At 56.7% G+C, this 19,614-nt stretch overlaps 1 protein-coding gene across 6 annotated transcripts in view; it reads right to left on the minus strand.

Moving 5' to 3' along the window:
- Positions 1–19,614, minus strand: part of ARHGEF10 (Rho guanine nucleotide exchange factor 10) — a 62,079-nt gene that overhangs the window by 2,017 nt on the left and 40,448 nt on the right. For all 6 annotated transcript variants that reach the window (XM_055567583.1, XM_055567582.1, XM_055567581.1 and 3 more), the window contains 10 exons: positions 16,496–16,611; positions 16,004–16,131; positions 15,745–15,845; positions 15,450–15,571; positions 14,714–14,800; positions 13,863–14,065; positions 13,163–13,320; positions 11,055–11,197; positions 5,142–5,316; positions 1,785–1,907 (listed from right to left, as the gene is read on the minus strand). In XM_055567583.1, the coding sequence (XP_055423558.1) occupies positions 1,785–1,907; positions 5,142–5,316; positions 11,055–11,197; positions 13,163–13,320; positions 13,863–14,065; positions 14,714–14,800; positions 15,450–15,571; positions 15,745–15,845; positions 16,004–16,131; positions 16,496–16,611 (1,356 nt within the window). The remainder of the gene's footprint in view (positions 1–1,784; positions 1,908–5,141; positions 5,317–11,054; positions 11,198–13,162; positions 13,321–13,862; positions 14,066–14,713; positions 14,801–15,449; positions 15,572–15,744; positions 15,846–16,003; positions 16,132–16,495; positions 16,612–19,614) is intronic.

Below are 19,614 nucleotides of genomic sequence, written 5' to 3' on the forward strand. Positions count from 1 at the left end.
GCCCTCCTCTAGGGGATCTTCCCAGCCCAGGGATCGAACCTGAGTCTCTTACATCTCCTGAGTTGGCAGCTGGGTTCCTTACCACTAGCGCCACCTGGGAAGCCCACGTCTAATATGACTTCCACCTCTTACTTACAAATTGGCACCTAATATGGTCACTCAGTTCATTTTACTCCATCCTCTCCCACTACCTGTCCACCATCCTGTTGTAAAGAGACTTTTCATATAACAAATGGAGAAGGTAAAGTTTCATTTGGGTAAAAGAATAAGGCTGGATGAAGTACAAGCTAGAATCAAGATTGCCAGGAAAAATATTAATAATCTCAGATATGCAGATGACACCACCCTTACAGCAGAAAGCAAAGAAGAACTAAAGAATCTCTTGATGAAAGTGAAAGAAGAGAGTCAAAAAGTTGGCTTAAAGCTCAACATTCAGAAAACTAAGATCATGGCATCCGGTTCCATCACTTAATGGCAAATAGATGGGGAAACAGTGATAGATTATTTTGGGGGGCTTCAAAATCACTGCAGATGGTGACTGCAGCCATGAAATTCAGCGATGCTTACTCCTTGGAAGAAAAGTTATGACCAACCTAGACAGCATATTAAAAAGCAGAGACATTATTTTGCCTACAAAGGTCTATCTAGTCAAAACTATGGTTTTTCTAGTAGTCCCCTATGGATGTGAGAGTTGAACTATAAAGAAAGTTGAGCGCCAAAGAATTGATGCTTTAGAATTGTGGTGTTAGGGAGAAGACTCTTAAGAATTTTTTGGACTGCAAGGAGATCCAAACAGTCCATCCTAAAGGAGATCAGTCCTGAATGTTCATTGGAAGGACTGACGTTGAAGCTGAAACTCCAATACTTTGGCTACCTGATGCGAAGAACAGACTCATTTGAAAAGACCCTGATGCTGGGAAAGATTGAAGGCGGGAGGAGAAGGGGATGACATAGGATGAGATGTTTGGATGGCATCACCGACTCAATGGACATGAGTTTGAGTAAACTCTGTGAGCTGGTGATGCACAGGGAGGCCTGGCGTGCCCAGTCCATGGGGTCGCAAAGAGTCAGACATGACTGAGCAACTGAACTGAACTGAAAAAAACAGGGTGTCCTTCCAATTTCTGTTTAGAAGTGTATTCCCTTCAGAGCATTCTCGGCTGTTGCTGTTGCTCCCTCTGTACTCGAGTGAGGTGAGACAAGTCTTCCAGCCCTGAGCTTGGACCTGCAGGTCATTTCCTGCTCCTTCTGCATCAGGCCTGCTCCTCCATCTGGCTGCTTCCCGAGACAGGCTCCTGAAGGGGAAACCTGACTGCTGACGCTAGAGTGTTTTCAGATCCTTGACACCCAGGTGCTTTCCAAAAGGCCGTGCCTATTGGAGCTCCTCCCAACACTGCACAAAAGCACAACCGAGCCTGCTCAGCTGCTGGTCTCTTCTGCTGCAGAGCATACCAGCATCCGTCTTCACTGAGTAAAGGCGTATAGCAAGGCAGAGACTAACAGATGGAGAAAAAGGTAACATGAAAACATGTTTTCAGGAGGAGGGTCTACCTGGACCACTGATGACAGAAACAGGAAAATAAAAGCATGACCTGATGATTCAAGTTGATAAACAGTCTTTACAGGACGAAATGAAGGAAAGAAGGGTGGGAGGAAAGGAGAGCGAGAAGCCACCAAGATAATTCATACTAAGTGAAGACACAGCTGGACACAGACCCGTGGGCTCAGTGAGCGTCCAGGACAGGAAGAGGCCCCAGAGGCGCAGATGCACGGCGTGCACTCACCGGTCACCTTGGGGATTCCCTGCAGACGCGGGACGGGCAGGGCCACCACGACACCCAGGCTGGTGCCCACCATCAGCAGACCGTGGCAGACGAGCAGGCTGGTCACAGACAGCCGCTGGTGCCCTGGACAGAGGGACAAGACAGCTTCTGCCCGCAGCCCAAGCTCCAGGGCAGCGGTCCCGGGAACTGCCCAGAAACACTGCAGACCCCACCCCGAGCGCTCCCCAAGCCGCATCTCCCAGGAAGGCGGGTGTTGCCCGAGCCCTAAGCTCACACTGCGATGCTGCAGCCAGATGAGGAAGACTCTGAGGGGTGGGTGCGTCCCGGCTGCGCTCAGGACCACACAGCTGAGGCCAAGAGACAATCCAGGCATGATACTCTAGGCACCACTGGGCCGGCGCTTCCAGAGCCGAGCGCATCCCCGAGAGCCGTGCAGGAATACCATCTACTTCCAGGCAGAGCCACACATGCACACACACACACACACACACACACACACACACACGTCAGACAGTGGCTACCATGAGCCAGGGCCCACCTGCACAGAAGAGACCCCACTGTGGGTGAGGCTCCCAGGGCAGCCCACGCCAAGCCTCTCAGAAGAGACACAACTGAACGCTGCACAGAGGTCTGTGGGCAGGAGATGCCTGAGGTCTGGGCAGCTCTGGGAAACACTGAGACAAGACTCTGGAATCCCAGGGAGGGCTGACTCTGCGCTCACGGCCACCCCTCTGCGACCCTGCCCCCAGCAGCAGCGCCTCCAGCAGGAGCTCAGTCAGGCACCATCCAGCGGCTCCCTTCAGCACTGCCCTCGAGCATGAGACCAGCCGTCCAGGCTGCTCCCGGGAAGCCAGGAGGACACTTAAGAACAGCTGGACCCTTCTGTTCCCCAGAAACGAGTCATTTCCAGCTTTTCTGCATTTGACCTGAAGTTCCCCTTAGATAAACAGTGTGAAAATGGTCTAAACGCAAAAGCCAAAGGCAGGTCAGCATGTCTACAGAAGTCCCTTTATGATTACTTTTGCAGCAACAACTACCACCAAACTAAAAGAGCAGCTACGGAAGCCAAAGCGTTGGTTTTACTTCTAAACACAGGCATGTGGTTTTTAAAAAGCTAGTGTACAAAGTTCCCAGGATCCTGAACGTGTGCCTGTGGGGGCAGCCGGGGCTCTGGCAATGACTAGGACCTGCATGTCTGCCTGCACCTCAGTCTGCTCCCTGGCTCATAAACAGTCACTCTCGAGTCTGGTTTCTGGTTTAAGTTGCTGAATTCCCTTCTGATGTGATTGATGGGACTTAGAAAAGCTACAGTGACTTTTTGATTAGATAGAAAACGTGGCTGTTTCATTTGGTGGCGTTACCCCTGGAAGGCACTGCATTCGCTGCTCGGGCCCTGCGAAGGCCGATCTGATGCGCACTCAGCACGCTCCACCCGCCCTGCCGCCCTGGACACAGCAGGAAACAGCTGCATCCTGGTGTCCCTCGTGACCCAGAGGACACGCCACCCTCTGAAACCTTGGCCAGAACCCCCCACCCCTAGAGGGGAGCTGGGAAGGCTGATCGGCTGCCCTTGCAAACGTGTGCGCTGACCCAAGGCACCACCACCCACTGTCTGCTGAATCCGACACGGTTTATGGCAAACGTGTGGCACTAACGGAGCTCAGAGTGAGCTCCAGAGAGGACGGAAAGAGGCGGCTCATCACGCAGACCCGGCCCACAGGAGCGCCGGCCAAGCCCCCGTAAACTAAACAGGCCATCAACACTGTGACAAAAACAGGCATGAGTTACAGTATATATTTTTTTCCAACTCTTATTCCTCCTTGCCTGGAAAGTCTTCATTTCTAGAACCTACTGGGATCGCACATTCTGAGAGAGAGAGCACAAAGGGACAGGTTACGTGTTTCTGCCGTTTCTGCATAAAAAGCAAAGCCCACTCAGTGGCCTCAGGAACACAGCTGCAGAATGAGGCCCACACACACGTGTCCAGGGTGACGGGAGCCCAGCGGCTGCGATGCCACAGACCCGTGGTGCAGAGATGCACGCACCGAAGGCCTGAGTGTCAGGCAGAACAGCACGAAGCACTCACTGTGCACCACTGGCCCGAGGGTAAGACGATTCACGAAGAGACGCGAGAGGGGTTCCCTGCTCCCAGATCACCGGTACACCGAGAACCAGACCCGCAGCAGAGAGCTGTCTGAACATCCTGGCAACGCTGTCGGTGAGGCTGCGGCCTCATGCCAGTGTACCCGAGTTCTGCTCTAACTTCCACCTTCCTCACGGCCCGCCACACCTGGTGGCTCCAGATCCAGAAGTAAAATACAAGATGCAGACAGAGCACAAACCCCCGGGTATGGCCGAGCTTCTGAGGATGTCTCACACGACACACTGACACGGAGCCCATGCCAGCCAGAGACTCCGCCTTGACGGGCCGCAGCTCAGGAGGAAAGGACCCAGGCCTGGAGCACGCGGGGCGGAGCGGGCAGGGGGGCAGGCACGGGCCCGTGACAGTGGGCAAGGCCATGTGGGTCCTGAGCCTGATAGCAGGAGCCACGCTGGTGGGTGAGACACAGGGCATTAGCCAGGGGCGGGCATGGGGAGAGAGGGAGATGGGGCCCGCCCGCAGCCCAGCGCACACGGACCACAGGCCTCCTGGGCTCTGACCCACGGGCACTGGGAGCTGGGGCGCCTGGGGGGCTACACAGATCCGTTCACACCATGCAGGGCGGCCTGCAGGCTCTGCCAGCAGCCAGGAGAGGCGGCCAATGTGGGGAAGGACAGGACGCACCTGAGGTGTGAGCGTGCCTCCAGAAGGCCCACTGAGGCATGCACACGTGCCAGGCAATGCACGTACACACTAGCTACATGCATGTACACACTCATACACATGGGCCACGTGCTGATACATGACAAGCACACGTGTATACATAATAGCCACATGCCTACATACACACGCACGCATGCGCGCCACACGCGGCCCACACCCCCCTGCTCTGCATGCTGGCTGCTCTGAGTCCCGCTGTGGGAGCACCTCCCTTCCTGGGGCTGGTGGAGCCCAGTGGGGCCACCCTGTGACTCCCCAGGGCCCCCACACCCTCCAGCCGGTCTCCCCCATCCTCCACTGCTCCACTTCAGGTCCTGCCCACCCTCGACCCCGGGGCCTGCTGACCACAAGGAACAGTCCGTGACCCTCGGCTCTGGCTCTGAGGAGGGCACCCCGCTGGGCCCCGCGCCCCAGCCATGGGGAGGCCCCACCTGGCAGCATGTGGTGGACGGGGGTGGCGACCCAGCCGTGGGGAGGCCCCACCTTGGTAGCATGTGGTGGACGGGGGTGGCGCCCCAGCCCTGGGGAGGCCCCACCTGGCAGCATGTGGTGGACGGGGGTGGCGATGTTGACGTCCTGCAGGTGCTTGAGGGTCTCCGTGTGGAACAGGCGGAGCGTGGACCCCGAGGTGAAAGCGACCCAGATGCCCACGCCAGCGATGGCCATGTGCGAGACCACCATGCCCTCCTCCTGGTGGGCCTCCAGCTGGCCCTGCAGAGACAAGGGAACGGACATGGTGTGGCATCGGGCGCTGCGCACTGAGTCTCAGGTGGCCTGTCATCCCCCCATCTGTGTGCGGTGTCCAGCCGGCGCCCCAGACCTCACCTCCCGTCAACCACCTGCCGTGAGGGCACTGTCACCCCAGACCCAGGGGTGCTGAGCAGCAGGCCCTAGACGCGTGTGGACCCATCAGCCCCAACCTGAAGGGAGCGAGGGGCCGCACTGCCCATGGGGAGACCCTGGAGGCAGCAGGATGCTTGCCCGCTCTCAGCGCCCCTCCACGTCCCCCACTCCGGTCCCTGCATGGCCACCTGCTGCTGCTCTGTCTGACCGGGTCCCCCCGAGCCTCTGAGCTGAGCGTGTCCCCACCTCCACCCTGACTGCCCTGCTCTGGGAGAACCCCAGGAGGACCCCTGCACCCTGTGCCCACAGTGGACAGCTGGTGCTGCCTGGGCAGCTGCGGTCAGTGCCAAGGACTGGGGGGCAGGCGGGGTGAAGCCCGGAGACTCTGGGCAAAGGAACAGCATGCCCACAGAAGCCCTCTTAGCCCAGAGTGGATCACAATCCTGCCCCACTCCCTGCCCTGGAAAGAGGTCACTGAAGACCCCCTAAGGGTAGACAGCGGGTTCACCCGTCCTGGGGCTGCTCCTCAAGCGCTGAGAGCAGGAGCGTTCACCACCCGCGACGCAGGCCGCGCACCGTCCTCGCATGCACACGGGAAGGGTCTGCTGGCAAACCTTCCTGCCACACCCACACCGCCGGGCACACCCGAGCTGGACCTGCGAGTGTGCTTTTAGTAGGGTGGGGATTCCAGTCCCTAGGCATCACACCCCGTCTTAAGTGAAGGTGGCCCCGAGCGCCTTGGGGGGTTTCTGAGGCCCCTGCACAGGGGCTGCAGAGCCTGGGGAGGAATGGCCAGGGGTCATCCCGAAGCCAGAACTCCGGCAGCACCGAGATTCTGGAGCCGCGGCGCTCAGTGGCTGGAGCACGCAGTTCTGCTGCCACCACGAGCCGCAGCCGCACGTTCCCTCGGAAGGCAGGCCCCCCCAACACGCATGTGCGCCTCCCACAGAGTCTCCAGATAATCGCAAGTGCAATTTAAACGTGCCAGCGGGCTGGGCCAGCGTCTCAGTCAGGAAAGCGTCCCGAGTCCTCAGGGAGAGGCCCTCCCGAGCGCACGCGGAACCCCACGGTCCGCGTTCTGGGGAAGGACAGCCTGCGCTCCAGCAGCACTCGGGCCTCGGCGCCCCCACGCCGTCTGCGGCACGCGTCAGCGCTCCTCTGCTGTCACTGCTGTCTCCGTGGGGGTGACACGGTGTCTTACAGGCGCTTCAGTCTGCGTTTCCTTGAAGACTAACGATGTGGTGTGCCCTTCCCTGACTGCGTGGGCTTACTGGGTATCTTCCCTGCGGAATGGTCCATGCAGAGCCTCGGTCCACTTGTGAATTTATTCCTGCTCTGACTGTTGAGCCGTTTAATGTACATCCTTGGCGGGTCCATGACTGGTCTGTCAGTGTGTCCTGCCTCCCGAGGGTCGGCTTTGCACTCTGTTGGCAGCCTGTGGAGGGGCTGGGCTGCCCCACCCGCGTCGTCATGTGACAGACACAGCGGTTCTCTCCTGACGGGCCTCCCGGTGGACGATCTTGGTCCTCGTCTTCTGAGAACCGACGCAGACCCCTCGGGAAGCCCACTGCCCAGACGGGGCTGCAGGAAGTGGGCGCCTGGTGTCACCCCACACCCCGCGCACCGCCGAGAGACTGGGCGGCCGGCCTGCGGACCGCGTGCAGACACTGACCTCCCGTGTCCGGTCACCACTGAGGGAGAGCTCAGGACAGCGGGGCCACCCTGGGAGGCAGGGCCAGGCGGCCCCCCAGAGAGGAACAGGGCGCCACAGGGCCATCCCCATGCTCCCAGAGCTTGACGGAGCACCATGCCTGCAGCCCTCTGGCGGCCGACTGTCTCGCCGTCAGCGCTGAGGCCTCTGCAGAGAGCCTGGAGGCTGCAGTCTGGGGAGGCGGCCGGTCCCGCCCCCGCCCAGCCTGGGGAAGGCCCGCTGCTTCTCCAGGACCACCGTCCTGCGGGTCCTCCGGTCACATGTCTCCCAGGAGGAACTCACAGGCCGGTCCTGGTGCCCCCCACACTGGGCCCCGTGCCCACCGCCGCCTCGTTCCCTCCAGAAGGGCCTCAGTCCCCACCCCACTGCCCACCACCCGCAGGCACGGGAACTTTCCCACGGAGCTCTGCGGTAATGTTCTCAGTGCGTCTTCCGCGGCCAACCTCGCCCCCCTCCCCTCAACGCCTCTCAGAAAATCCTCCAAGAAGACAGATTTCCTCACATCTGGTCGGTGTTTAAATCCCTGCCCGCCCACCGCCTCCGGAGCACAGCATGGGGCTCAGGCTCACGTGGCAGCTGGTTCCAGAAACAGAGCCCAGTGCACCGCCTCGTGGCCGCAGCCTCCGCCTTGCCAGCCCTGTCCAGGCAGGCCGTGCCCCCAAGCCCTTGACGGGCCAGAGGCTGACAGCCCCCGAACCCAGGCGAGGCCTCTGAGCCCCAGCCCAGCCTGTGCCCCTCACACCCCCATGCCCACACTCAGCCTGTTTCTGGGCCGAAAGGCCCAGAACCGCCTGCTCACGTCCCTATCAGCCCTACCCTGGGACGCTGTGCGTCCTTCCTTCTGGGGAAGCCCGCCCCCTCCTCCAGACAGGGCCGCTTTGGGGGTCAGGTCCCCACTCAGAGGGCCCCTGCCTGGTGCAATGCCTGACAGCTGGCATCTTAAGAGGCAGGACGTGGGGCCTGGCAGACCCACAGCTGTCCTCACCCGGACATGCCCCCCAGGGCCGGCGGCCAGCATCGCCCTCACCCACCCTGGGCACCGTGACCCGCCCCTGAGTTCTCCCCGTGTGCCGGCGCTCTACACGGCACCTGCATGCGGTGAGCGCAGGACACGGCTCCCTGCGTGACGGACAGTGCGAGTAAGAGCTCATCTCAGGACGCTCGGCTTGCCTCCCGCTGTCTCAGAAGCCTGGTCTTCCGTTTGAAAACGGGAAGTTTGGGCAACAAGGCACCTGTGTCCCCTTCTACCATGATATCATGAGGCTCCAGACACCAAAGGCCTCTGAAGGGGCAGGGTCCCAACCCTCAGTGGGTGTCTCAGAACCGGCCCACCCGTGGACTCAGCGCTGTCCCCACTGTGCCCTGCGTTCCGTCTTTCTACAGAGTGACAGGAATTAACTCAGAAGAGACGCATCAACTCAGGAAACACTCTGCTACCTTAGTAACTTTTCCGTTTCATTCTTCCCATTTTCCCCTTCAGCATCAGGGGTGGGGGTAGAAGGAAAGCTTTTTGTCCTTCTTTCCTTCTGTCTGTCTGCAGTCAGTAGTACCGCACATTGCAGAAAATCAAGAGTAAGGAAGAACAGGCCTTAATGGAAACAGCTCCAGTAAGAAAACAGACTGAAATTAAACCGTGGCTCCCAGACACAAAGCTGCGTGGTTAGCACCTGCAGAGCCCGGAACATTCCGTGTGCTCCCAAACGTCAGGCTACCTTCCGAGCTGCGACTGTGTTCCCAAAGCTCGACGTTTTCCTAAAAGGCATGAAATGAGTCCCAGAAAGGAGGCTCTCGTAGCTGGGAAGGAGGAAGAAGCCTGACCCCCAAATCCATGCAATGCAGCTCCATTTTATACACTGAGCATTCATGGTTCCCCGTCTGCTCTCCCTGACGCAATGGCGGGCAGGCAGGGAATTCTATTCCCACAGCACTGGGCACACGGCCCACCCATGGCAGCACCATGATACGGAGCTGGCCCTGCAGACCTGCCACCACCTGGAACTGGGCCAACCACCGCCGAGCAAAGGTCACTGCAAGCACACTGGTATGCCGCTGAACCTCAGACACCCTTTCCTTCCGAATGTACATCGTGTCTCACCTCCTGATTGACCCAATCCAGAAAGAGTGCAGCCTCATGACCGTCACAGCGCACGCCGTGACTGCCCACGTCACCTCCGGGAACTCTCCCAGCAGCAGCTGCCCACATTTACCCTACACCCTCACCCCCCACCAAAGAGGGTGCAGACCACCGTGATTCAGGTCTCTAGGGCTACACCAGCAGCCCACTGTGGTCTCCCTGCACGACGGAACCACGGGACAAATTACATCTTTTCATAACAGCTTCTCTCTATATAAATACATCTACTCATTTTGGTACTAAAAATGCACAGAAAGGAGGCTCTTACTTAAATCCAAACATACTATTTCTGAGTATCCGAGATTTACAGCATGCACTCTTCGGAATTTTTGAATGGAATATATTCTGAGGATTATAAGGTCGTACTGTTATGTTAGCCTGGAATTGCCCTGGTGGTGGCTACAGAAACCATCTTTCCGGCTTTTGGTATGAACGTACGACAAAATTACCGCACTGGTTTTGGAGAAGTGTCCTAAAGCAGCGGTGCCCAGCATGTTGGCACCAGGAGCGATTTCACGGAGACAATTTTTTCCGCGGGTGGAGGGGATGGTTTCGGAATGAGACAAGCGCATCGCATTTACCGTGCCTGCTAGTCTGGTGTCCCGGCAGCTGTGCCTCAGGCAGCAGGCACAGACCCTGGAGGTGGGGCCCTCTTCTAATGAAGGGCTGTTATATTATTATTCCTTCTGTGTGAAAAGAAATCGAAATACGACCACCGTGCAGTGTGGGGCTGAGCTGGGATGTGAACTCTGACTCTCACTAGCTGACTGATAAGGGGATGCTGCTGCGGGGCACGGCAGAGAAACGTGGTTCCAGCAAGTGGTTTCCACGCTGATGAGTCTCCTGTGCAGGCGCTGTGGTCAGTGACTTCTTCACGCCCCACTGAGGGTGTCTTACTACCCTGAGGTACGTGAAGCGAGAAGGAGCAGATGCATAGAAGCAGAAACAAGTTACTACACAAACACTGAGCAGGGACTCCCTGGAGGTTCAATGGTCGGACTCAGTGCCTTCACTGCCAGGACCCTGGGTTCAATCCCTGGTGGAGGAACCACAATCCTGCAAGCCGTGCGGCACAGCCAAATAAAGAACAAACAGGAAATACCGGACAAAGCCAGGTTTCTCTCCTGCCTCCGCTCTTGCCATCAGCCCCGTCTCCTCTCCTGCTGAGCGCTGACCCTTTGTCACCTGAGGAGGCTCTGTCCTGCGGGCCCCGGGGAGGTCACCTCAGAAACACGGAGGAGCGGCTTGTGGTCCAATGGCCAGCACACCCCACTGTGGGCACCTCGTGTCTGTGGCTTTGTTTGGGCTCTCACGTCCCTCCGTCCACATGCCTTCAGGGTAAAGACTCGGGGTCTGAGACCAAGCTCTGATTTCTCCAACAGCTGTCATCTCTACCGAATAAATCCGTTTATCGCACTGACGCGAAACACCTCTTCAATCAAACACTAAGCTTCCATATGTCCCTGAAGACTTCCCACTATGCTCCTACCGAGCACATTTTTTAAAGTAACATTAATACTAATCAGCGGGTACGCAATGCATAATTATCCCCTGGGTGTGGCTGGAAAAGGGCTGTGGGATCCTCAAGTTAATCCCTCTTCCCACGCCAAACTAGGAGGGCTCTCCCTTTAGCGCAGTGGCCGCAGGCAAGACGCTGCCTGAGCTTTCTACAGGCGAGGGGCGCCTCAGCCATGCCTGGGAAGTCAGTGCACTGGTGCACGGTATCTTTCCCACACGGCGTCGCCACTTAAAACAACGTACCTCCACGGCAAGAGTCTCCACACTGATGATGAAAACTTGACCTCCAGATGCCGCCCACAGCGTGTCTTCCATCAGGAGCAGACTTCGAACTGGGAGGACACCTAACTTAATCACCGTTTGAGGCTCGGAATTCCAGGATCCATCTTGAAAGAAAATATTTCTTTCAATTTCATTCAAATTCAGTTTCTCAAACTGACATTTATTCAAAGACGACACACAGATGGCCAACAGGTACATAAAAAGATGCTCAGCATCACTCATCATCAGGGAAATATAAGCCAAACCCGCAGTGAGATACCACCTCACACCTGTCAGAATGGCCATCACCAAAAAGACAAGAAATAACAAGTACTGGTGAGGATGCAGAGAAAAGACAAGCCTTGTGCACTGCTGCTGGGAATGTAAGCTGGTGCAGCCACCTTGGAGAACAGTATGGAGGTTCCTCAGAAAGCTGAAAAGAACTACCATATGCTCCAGCAATGCCACTGCTGGGCACATATCAATCCACACAGAACAGAAACATTACTTTGAAATGATACACACCCTTCAATGTTCACTGCAGCATTATTTACAACAGCCAAGACACAGAAGCAGCCTAAGCAGCTGATAGATGAACTGATACAGAAAACGTGATACGTATACACACAATGGAATATTACTCAGCCATAAGAAAGAATCAAGTCGTGCCATTTGGACCAGCAGGACTCAATGCTAAGTGAAATGAGTCAGAGAAAAGGAAACACTGTTATGGTCTCACTTATATGTGGAATCTAAAAAAGCCAAACTCAGAAACAGAGAAGAAGAGGGGCTGCCAGGGGCAGGGGGTGGCAGAGACAGGGCGATGATGGCCAAAGGGCACAGACTGCAGTTGTAAGACGAAAGGTTCTGAGGACCCAATGTGCAGCATTACGTCTACAGTTAACAACATACTTGAAACTTGTTAAGAGAAAGGACCTTAAATGTTCTCAGAACAAAAAGAGCAATGGCTAGCATGTGATGTGATGGGGGTGGGAGATAGCAGGTGGTGGTGACCACTTTGTAACATGTACGTGTATCAAGTCAAGACACGGTGTACCTCAAACTTGCTGTTGCTGCTGCTAAGTCACTTCAGTCGTGTCCGACTCTGTGTGACCCCATGGACGGCAGCCCACCAGGCTCCCCCATCCTTGGGATTCTCCAGGCAAGAACACTGGAGTGGGGTGCCATTTCCTTCTCCAATGCATGAAAGTGAAAAGTGAAAGTGAAGTCGCTCAGTCATGTCTGACTCTCAGCGACCCCATGGACTGCAGCCTACCAGGCTCCTCCATCCATGGGATTTTCCAGGCATGAGTACTGGAGTGGGGTGCCATTGCCTTCTCCAGTACCTAAAACTTACACACTGTTATATGTCAGTCATATCTCAGTAAACTTTGCGGGGGCGGAGGGAGGGGGGTAGATTTAAGTTCACCCAATAAACAAAAATAAAGCCTTAATAAATTCGTAACACTGGAAGAAATGGACACAGACACCCCAAATCAAGTTGGAGACCAGATATATCATAGTCATTTCAAACTTTCAAATAGTCGATAGTTCCCATGAAATTTAAACTCGACTGGAGCAGCAGAAAAAACAACTTGAGTAATGCTGAACAAAGGTTGCAGAGAAGAAAAGCAGAGAGAATCCCATGATAAACACTCATGTGATTCTAAATACATGTGTATTTAAACACGAAATCACACCAAGCAAGAGCGAAACAATGGGTCCTCTGCAGAGTGAAACCTCACTGAGGGGCCCCGGATCCTGCTGCACCGCTCATCCTCTGCAGGAGTTCAGCGCGGGCCTTAACCCTCCCCTACCCGGGGCCGCGGGCTTCTGCTCTGGGACGCAGTGAAGTGTGTGCAACAGCTGGCGCTGCGCCGGGCGGCCTAACCCTGACCCTAACCCAACAGCTGGCGCTGTGCTGGGCGGCCGGCTTCTGTCTACGTCCTCCCTCAGGACCGACTGAGTCACGGGAGCCTCGGGATGCGGGGTGGCAGGTACTAACGGGACTGCCGTTTGGCCCGGAGTGAACCACCCCCACCCCAGATGCAGCAGTGACACCTCTGCGCAGGCGCGCCCAGGACACTCACCATCCGCTCGGGCGTAGACGGCCACGGCGCCATTGACCAGGCCGGCGTACAGGCTCTGGGCTGTGCAGGCCAGGCTCATGACCGTGGACTTCTCCGGGGTGAAGAAGTGCTGCAGCCGCACCTTCTTGCAGCCTTGGCTGCTCTTGTAGATGGAGATGCTGAGAGATGCATCACCCGGTGGGCGCTTGCTCACATGGAAGGGCGCGACCACCGAGCAGGAGAACCCTGTCCACCCCAGCCCGCCCTTCCCCACCTCCCGCTCCTTCTGCAAATACCTGGTTGCAGTGAAAAGGCTGCTGACCCTCTGATCTCTCTCTTCTCTTTTAAAAGACAAGTTCTGGGTTCTTTTTTAAGCCTAGTTCTTCCTACAGATCTAGGGACTTCACACTAGGAAAGTCAACGCAACTTCCCTTTAAACTCTGAACGATGCTCAGTGTGAGGTTAACACAGAGCACAACTGTTTCATCCTGAAGTCTAAGAGTGATGTGCCCTTAGAAGCATGAACGTCTGCGGCAAAGGGCAGCAGGAACTAGAACTCTCCCTGTCAGGTGCTGCCGCCCCCTGGGATTCCCCGGGAACGTCCCACTCACGGGCTCCTTCAGAGTCCAAGTCCCAGCCTGCTCTACCCTCACTGCACAGACCACAGCAGAGCCGCCAGGGAAGGGCAGTGGCAAGGCCCAGGGCCGGGGGAGGTGCTCACCTGCCCTCCTCCGTCCCCAGGCAGACGGTGGGCACGCCCAGCACCCGGCCCCCGCCCTCGGGCTCGCGGGGCCTGTCCTCGGCGGGCACGTACACCATGCACAGCACGCGGGACTCCACGTTGAAGCACTCGATGACCTTGGGGCTGGAGTTGTGGAAGGAGACGATGGCGATCTGGCCCATCTGACTGGTACAGCTCCCAATCTGGGGGTCGGGGGGAGAAGTGAGCGGGGGGGGGCTCCCACAGTGCCTGCACAGTGGACCCCCGCAAGGCCACTGCGAGACCCAGCTCTGGAGTGGGAACCAGCTCCCAACAGTGTTGAATGACCTTCCACGTATGCTCCCTCTGCTACCCTCTGTATTCAATTAGTTAACCTTTTCCTTTACTTAAGCAATGAGAGAAGTTTTGCTCTTGTGAAAGTCACATTTACATCCTTTAAAACCTGAACACCTAGCACCACAGTAGAGGCCCATCGATATGTAATTCAAAGTCTGGAAATACAGACTAGAATCAATCTTAAACCAGGCCTTACCTAAGAAAACAAAGATATAAAAAGAGGAAAAAAGGGGTGAGAACTGCCCCAGTTGAAAGAAAAAAAAAAAAACATTTAAATACTTCTATTATTTAAGTTAGTTGTCTTTGGACTGAAATTAACCTGGAGAAGTTTTATTGGAAAAAGAAAAAAGAGAAACATTTCACTCTAGGATTGTCCTTTTCCCATCTGGGACTTCCATGTTTATTGCGCACTGACCAGTAACAGCAATCTATGGGACGGCCCTGCTTTTCATCTCATTAATTGTGGACATGGATTCTTCACAAACCTGAATTAAAAACAAACAAAGGCGTCTTACCCACAGGAAACCATGAGCCACGGAAAACGAGTCTGACTGATTCTCGTTATTCAGGTACGGCTCAGGATTGTAAACAGCACATTCAATCTAAAGGGGAATACAATCAAAGACTCAAATTTAAAATGGGACACAGAGGAGGCTGGAAGGCAAGTCTTTTAACAGATAACAGTGTCTGACATAAGCCACGGAAATGACAAAGACTAAGAGAGGAAAAGATGGATGTACGAGTTGTAGAGATTTCGTTTTTAGAAGCAAACACCTCAGCGTGCCCGGGAGCTGCATCCCCACGGGGGAGGCCACATCGACAGGCCCGTGCCTCGTAGGGAGCGGGCTCTGCCACTGCAGGAGTCCCCGCAAACCGAGGGAGCTCCAGGTCTGAGTGTCGGCCAGAGACCACATGGGAAATAGTAACACGTCTCTTAAAGAAAGATACATCCACGTGTCTCAGAGGTCACAGCAGTCACTGGGGGTCATAGTGCCTGACTGCACAGCACAGGCACCCAGTACAAGGCCGCCTGGAGATGGGTTTGCTTCAGTAAAGAGTGGGCCCCACACCCCAGGCCGGCAGAGGGCCCCAACTATGACCCACATGGGAGCCCAGCTGCCATGCGAGGGGCCTGGGAGGAGGGCGGGGCAGCGGCCGAGACGAGCAGGCTCTGGCCTGAAGCACCCCAATCCTGCAGGATCTCTACACACGCCAGACCAGAGGCCACACCCAAGGCTGCCCAGGCCCCACCTTGAACTCCTGCTGCTTGGCCACTGTCACGGGCATGTGTCCCAGGAGGAGCGGGTGTCTCTCCTTCCTGATCTGGTTTCCGTCGTCCTCTACGCAAAACCAGCCCAGGTGGTTCTCCTCCTCTGCAGCCGCCGGGGAGAACGGACAGAGGTGAGGACATTCTTGCGGGTGACCGGACGAACCCCTTCTCAAGCTTCCTTCCCAGCCGCGGGCTTACCCTCCCGGGCGTGCACCCATCATAAGAGAGGAACGCATGCCACCCCTCGTTTCATCAGCTGACCTCAAGCCGTCTTACCCAGGGCGAGCTTGGCCATCTGCAGGCTGTTGATCCAGGACTCCTTGATGGCGGGAGTGAAGGTGTTGAACACGGCGGTGAAGAAAGTCGGCCGGCCGGACCTGCAGGGAGAAGGGAAGGTCGTTCACTCTGCAAGCAGGCTCCAATGCGTGAAATCCAGTCCCGGGGCCTGCCTGTAGGATACGGTCCCCGAACCGCGAAGACGAGCAGGTTGGGACAGAGGCCCAAGCTCGCAGGCCACCCGCTGAGGCCCACTAACTTGTCCTGCTTCCCCGGGAGCTGCAACTGCACCCGACAGCAATCGGCCGCACGGATCTCTTCCTCCTTCTTCAGAATCAGCCTCTGTAAGCCGGACATCCAGTCCTGGGCCACCAACGGGTTCAGGTTCTAGGAGGAGACGCGCAAGTGCACCAAGGCGTTAGTGAGACAGCACCAAACCGAGGTAGAGGAAAAAAGCGATGCCAGGACATGAAAGACCCAGGGAGACCAGTGACACTTCTCATGTCAGGAAAAAGGTTCCTTTGGGAGGAAGGTCACACGGTGCCAGGACGTTTCTAAGACAACTGAGGCTCGAGTCAGCCTCAAGGCGAAGATGGTTACACCGGAGGGCTTCAGCTCCTCGGAAACGGGAGACACTGACAGTCAGATCAAGGCTTGGAGTAACTCCAGTCCTCCCTTCTGGGCAGTGGGAGCCATGCTGACGATGGTTTAGAGACTAAAACAGAATTTGAACCCAAGGTTCGGCTGTCACCTGATAGTTTCCTTTGAGGTTTCCAACCAGCTGAGTGATGTGACCAATGACGCTGAGGTCGTGCAGCAAGTTTTGCAGGTCTTGATACAGCTGCCCCGGCCCCACGTAGACTCGGTCTGCAACATAGGCGACAAAAGGCGCACGCTGAGGACTGCCCTGGTGCTCCAGCGGCTCTGAAGGCAGGGGGCCCTGGTCCCACCCCTGGTCAGGGAACTAGACCCCACAGGCTGCCACGGAAGATCCCAAGTGCGGCAGCTAAGACTGGGCACAGCCAAGTGATACTAAAAAATTAAAGTGTACAAATCTCAGCATGTTCCCGCCAGGGCTCCGAGGAAGGAGACTCGAGAACAGAGTCAAGCTCACCCAGAACTTTTTAAAGGTGAATGTTTCTATGTAAGGAGATGCTTTCTGTTTCTGACCTTTCATTTGGAAGTAATCTGAGACTTTCCAGAAAAGCTCTAACAGCACCAAGTTCCCTGCACCTGGTGCTGGATGGTGACGGGTCAGAACCACAGAAGCATCCTCACAAAGCAGGGAATCACGTGGATGCAGCAACACTGACCAGCGTGGCCCCACCCAGACCTCAGGGCTCCTGGGAAACCGACAGCTTCTCACCAAGCCTGTCTCCATGGAAACTGCAACAGGCTTGAAATCTCAGGGTTGGAAAGCCAAGCGGAGTCCGTGTGGCCAAGGACGCAGCGACTGTGCCCAGAAACCCCCAGGAGCGTGGGCCGGGGCCCAGCAGACATGGCCGACGGCAGCTCTGTGCCCGAGGGTCCTGTGTCACCCCAGGCTCCCAGCACACACCGGGTGCCAGGGGCCTCCAGGGCTCTCCAGGCGGGGGGAACCGGGCAACAAGGAGGTCGCAGACAGACGCCAGCAGGGATGGTGGGGGCGCCCCCGGCTCCTGACGTGCACATCACCCCAATCCACCGCAGGTCTCCATGGTCTGTGCCCGCTCCTGGACAGGGGGGCACCGCACGTGGCTGCCGGTGCCCCGCAGAGCCCCTCTGCCCAGAGCCACGGTCGCACCCGAGCCTGAGCACATCTCCCCTTGGGACAGAGGCCCAGCCGTGCCTCTGGTTTTCACTGCCAATCGTGAGCATTAAGTAACTACGTAGAAATCAATGGGAGTGATTTTCCCAAAATGACATGCATCAGAATTTGCACAACTGCTCCCGCCTGCTGAAAGGTTTCAGGAACCTGTCCTCAGGACGGGCCAGCGGCTGGGTGGCAACTCCTTCCCCATCTTGTGTACACGTCTCTGAGGGTTTGACAGCTCACCCCCTGCCCCAAAGGCCCCCCAAGCGCCCATGTTGTGGACCAGCCCCTCAACACCTGCCACGGTGCCCACCTGGCACAATTTCTTGCAAACTGAGGGTGGTCTAGGGGCCACTTGTGGAAACTGAACTGAGGTTACGAGAATCCTAAATGAAAAATCCAATGTCACCTTATTTTTGTCATAAGGGAAATGTATTTCCTTATAAACCCGCCTCCTGTGAGAGCATGAAGCAGAGTAAAACTAAGACGTGGTGGGCACAGAATTTTGCAAAATAAGTTCCTGAGCTTAAACTAACCGAGAGCTTCTGGCTTGCAAGGCTCCACACCTAGCGGAAAGCTTGAGGCCTCACGTGGCACCCCCCGAGGACAGGCAGGGCGCGGGGCGGAGGCGCCTTCCATCCCGGCTCTGCAGGGCCCTCCTCCCACAGCTGTGGTTGCCAGGCAGGGAGGCCTACGCTGTCCCCACCGCTCGACAGCAGCCCAGCCTGCAGCACTGAACTTCAGAAAAGAGTCATTCAAACAGCACAACAGTCACGTGAACATCGGGGAGCAGGGTTTCTAACTCAGCTTCTCAAAATAACTTGGGATGAGAAGCGCGGGAGCATCAGGAGAGACATCAGTGAGGGCGCTGCAGCTGTTCTGTGAAAACTCCGGCACGACCAAGGCAGGCCGGCCAGCGACCGGCTCACGGACGGGAGGCTCCCAGCTGCCCAGACCCGCCGGAGGGACCCCAGCACTCAGCCTGGCGCTGGGGTCAAGGGGCGGACCCCATCCACAGGGCAGCTCACTGTCCGCCCCACAGGACCCGCCCTCTCTCCAGGTTCACCCGGACAAATCCCTCATCACTGCTGCCGTGGGACAAACACCTGGACCATTTTCAGGGTCTCTGTAAGCGCCGGACAGCATCACGCTCTGTCCCGGAGCTGGGAAAAGGCCCGGAGGGCCCTGACTTGAGTTCCGTCTGCCCACGCTTACAGAATCAGCAGACTTTAGTTCTAACCGAGAAGGCCTTCTAAAGACCATTTACTCCCCCACTCACCTTTCACAGCTCAGAGCTAAAAATTAGACCCACTCCACAGTTGGGGAAACCACAGAGGTTCCCACACTAATCCCAGGTGAATATCCGGTCCCACAGTGCTGACCGCATCTGTGTGCAGAGGACCCCAAGTCAACGTGGACCCCCACTCCAGGCTCGGCACCCGGCACACCCTGACCCCCCACCGTCTGTTCACTGTGCACTTAAAATGGGTGAACTGTGCTGTGTGAGAGTACCATAATCTTAAAAATTAATAAATGCTTAAAAAAGTAGCATATCTAACACAGAACCGAGACTATTAAACGGGTGGCGGCTCTGTCTCCCATCCCTGGGACACCTGGGTCGAGACCATGCCTGCCCCCTCACCTGGAGTCTCCCCACCCGGAAACCGCAGACAGAAGCCTGCCGTGACCACCCGCGTGTGACACAGGCCTGCTGAGGACACGCGGGCTAACCTTTCTCCTGCTGTCAGAGGCTCGCTGTCACCACCCGTGCATGACGGGCCCACTGGGGAAACGCGGGTTAACCTTTCTCCTGCAGAGGCCCGCCACCACCACCCACGTGTGACTCGGACCCGCTGAGGACACGCGGGTTAACCTTTCTCCTGCAGTCAGGGGCTCACCACCACCACCCACACGTCACACAAGCCCACTGAAGACACGCGGGTTAACCTTTCTCCTGCAGTCAGAGGCCCGCCGTCACTACCCACGCGTCACACAGGCCCGCTGAGGACATGCGGGTTAACCTTTCTCCCCGAGAGGCCGGCATTCTCTCAGCATCAGCATTTAGGGTCACCCTGCTT

Source organism: Bubalus kerabau, chromosome 2 (genome assembly GCF_029407905.1).
Source record: "Bubalus kerabau isolate K-KA32 ecotype Philippines breed swamp buffalo chromosome 2, PCC_UOA_SB_1v2, whole genome shotgun sequence".
In the NCBI taxonomy this organism is placed as follows: Eukaryota; Metazoa; Chordata; class Mammalia; order Artiodactyla; family Bovidae; genus Bubalus; species Bubalus kerabau.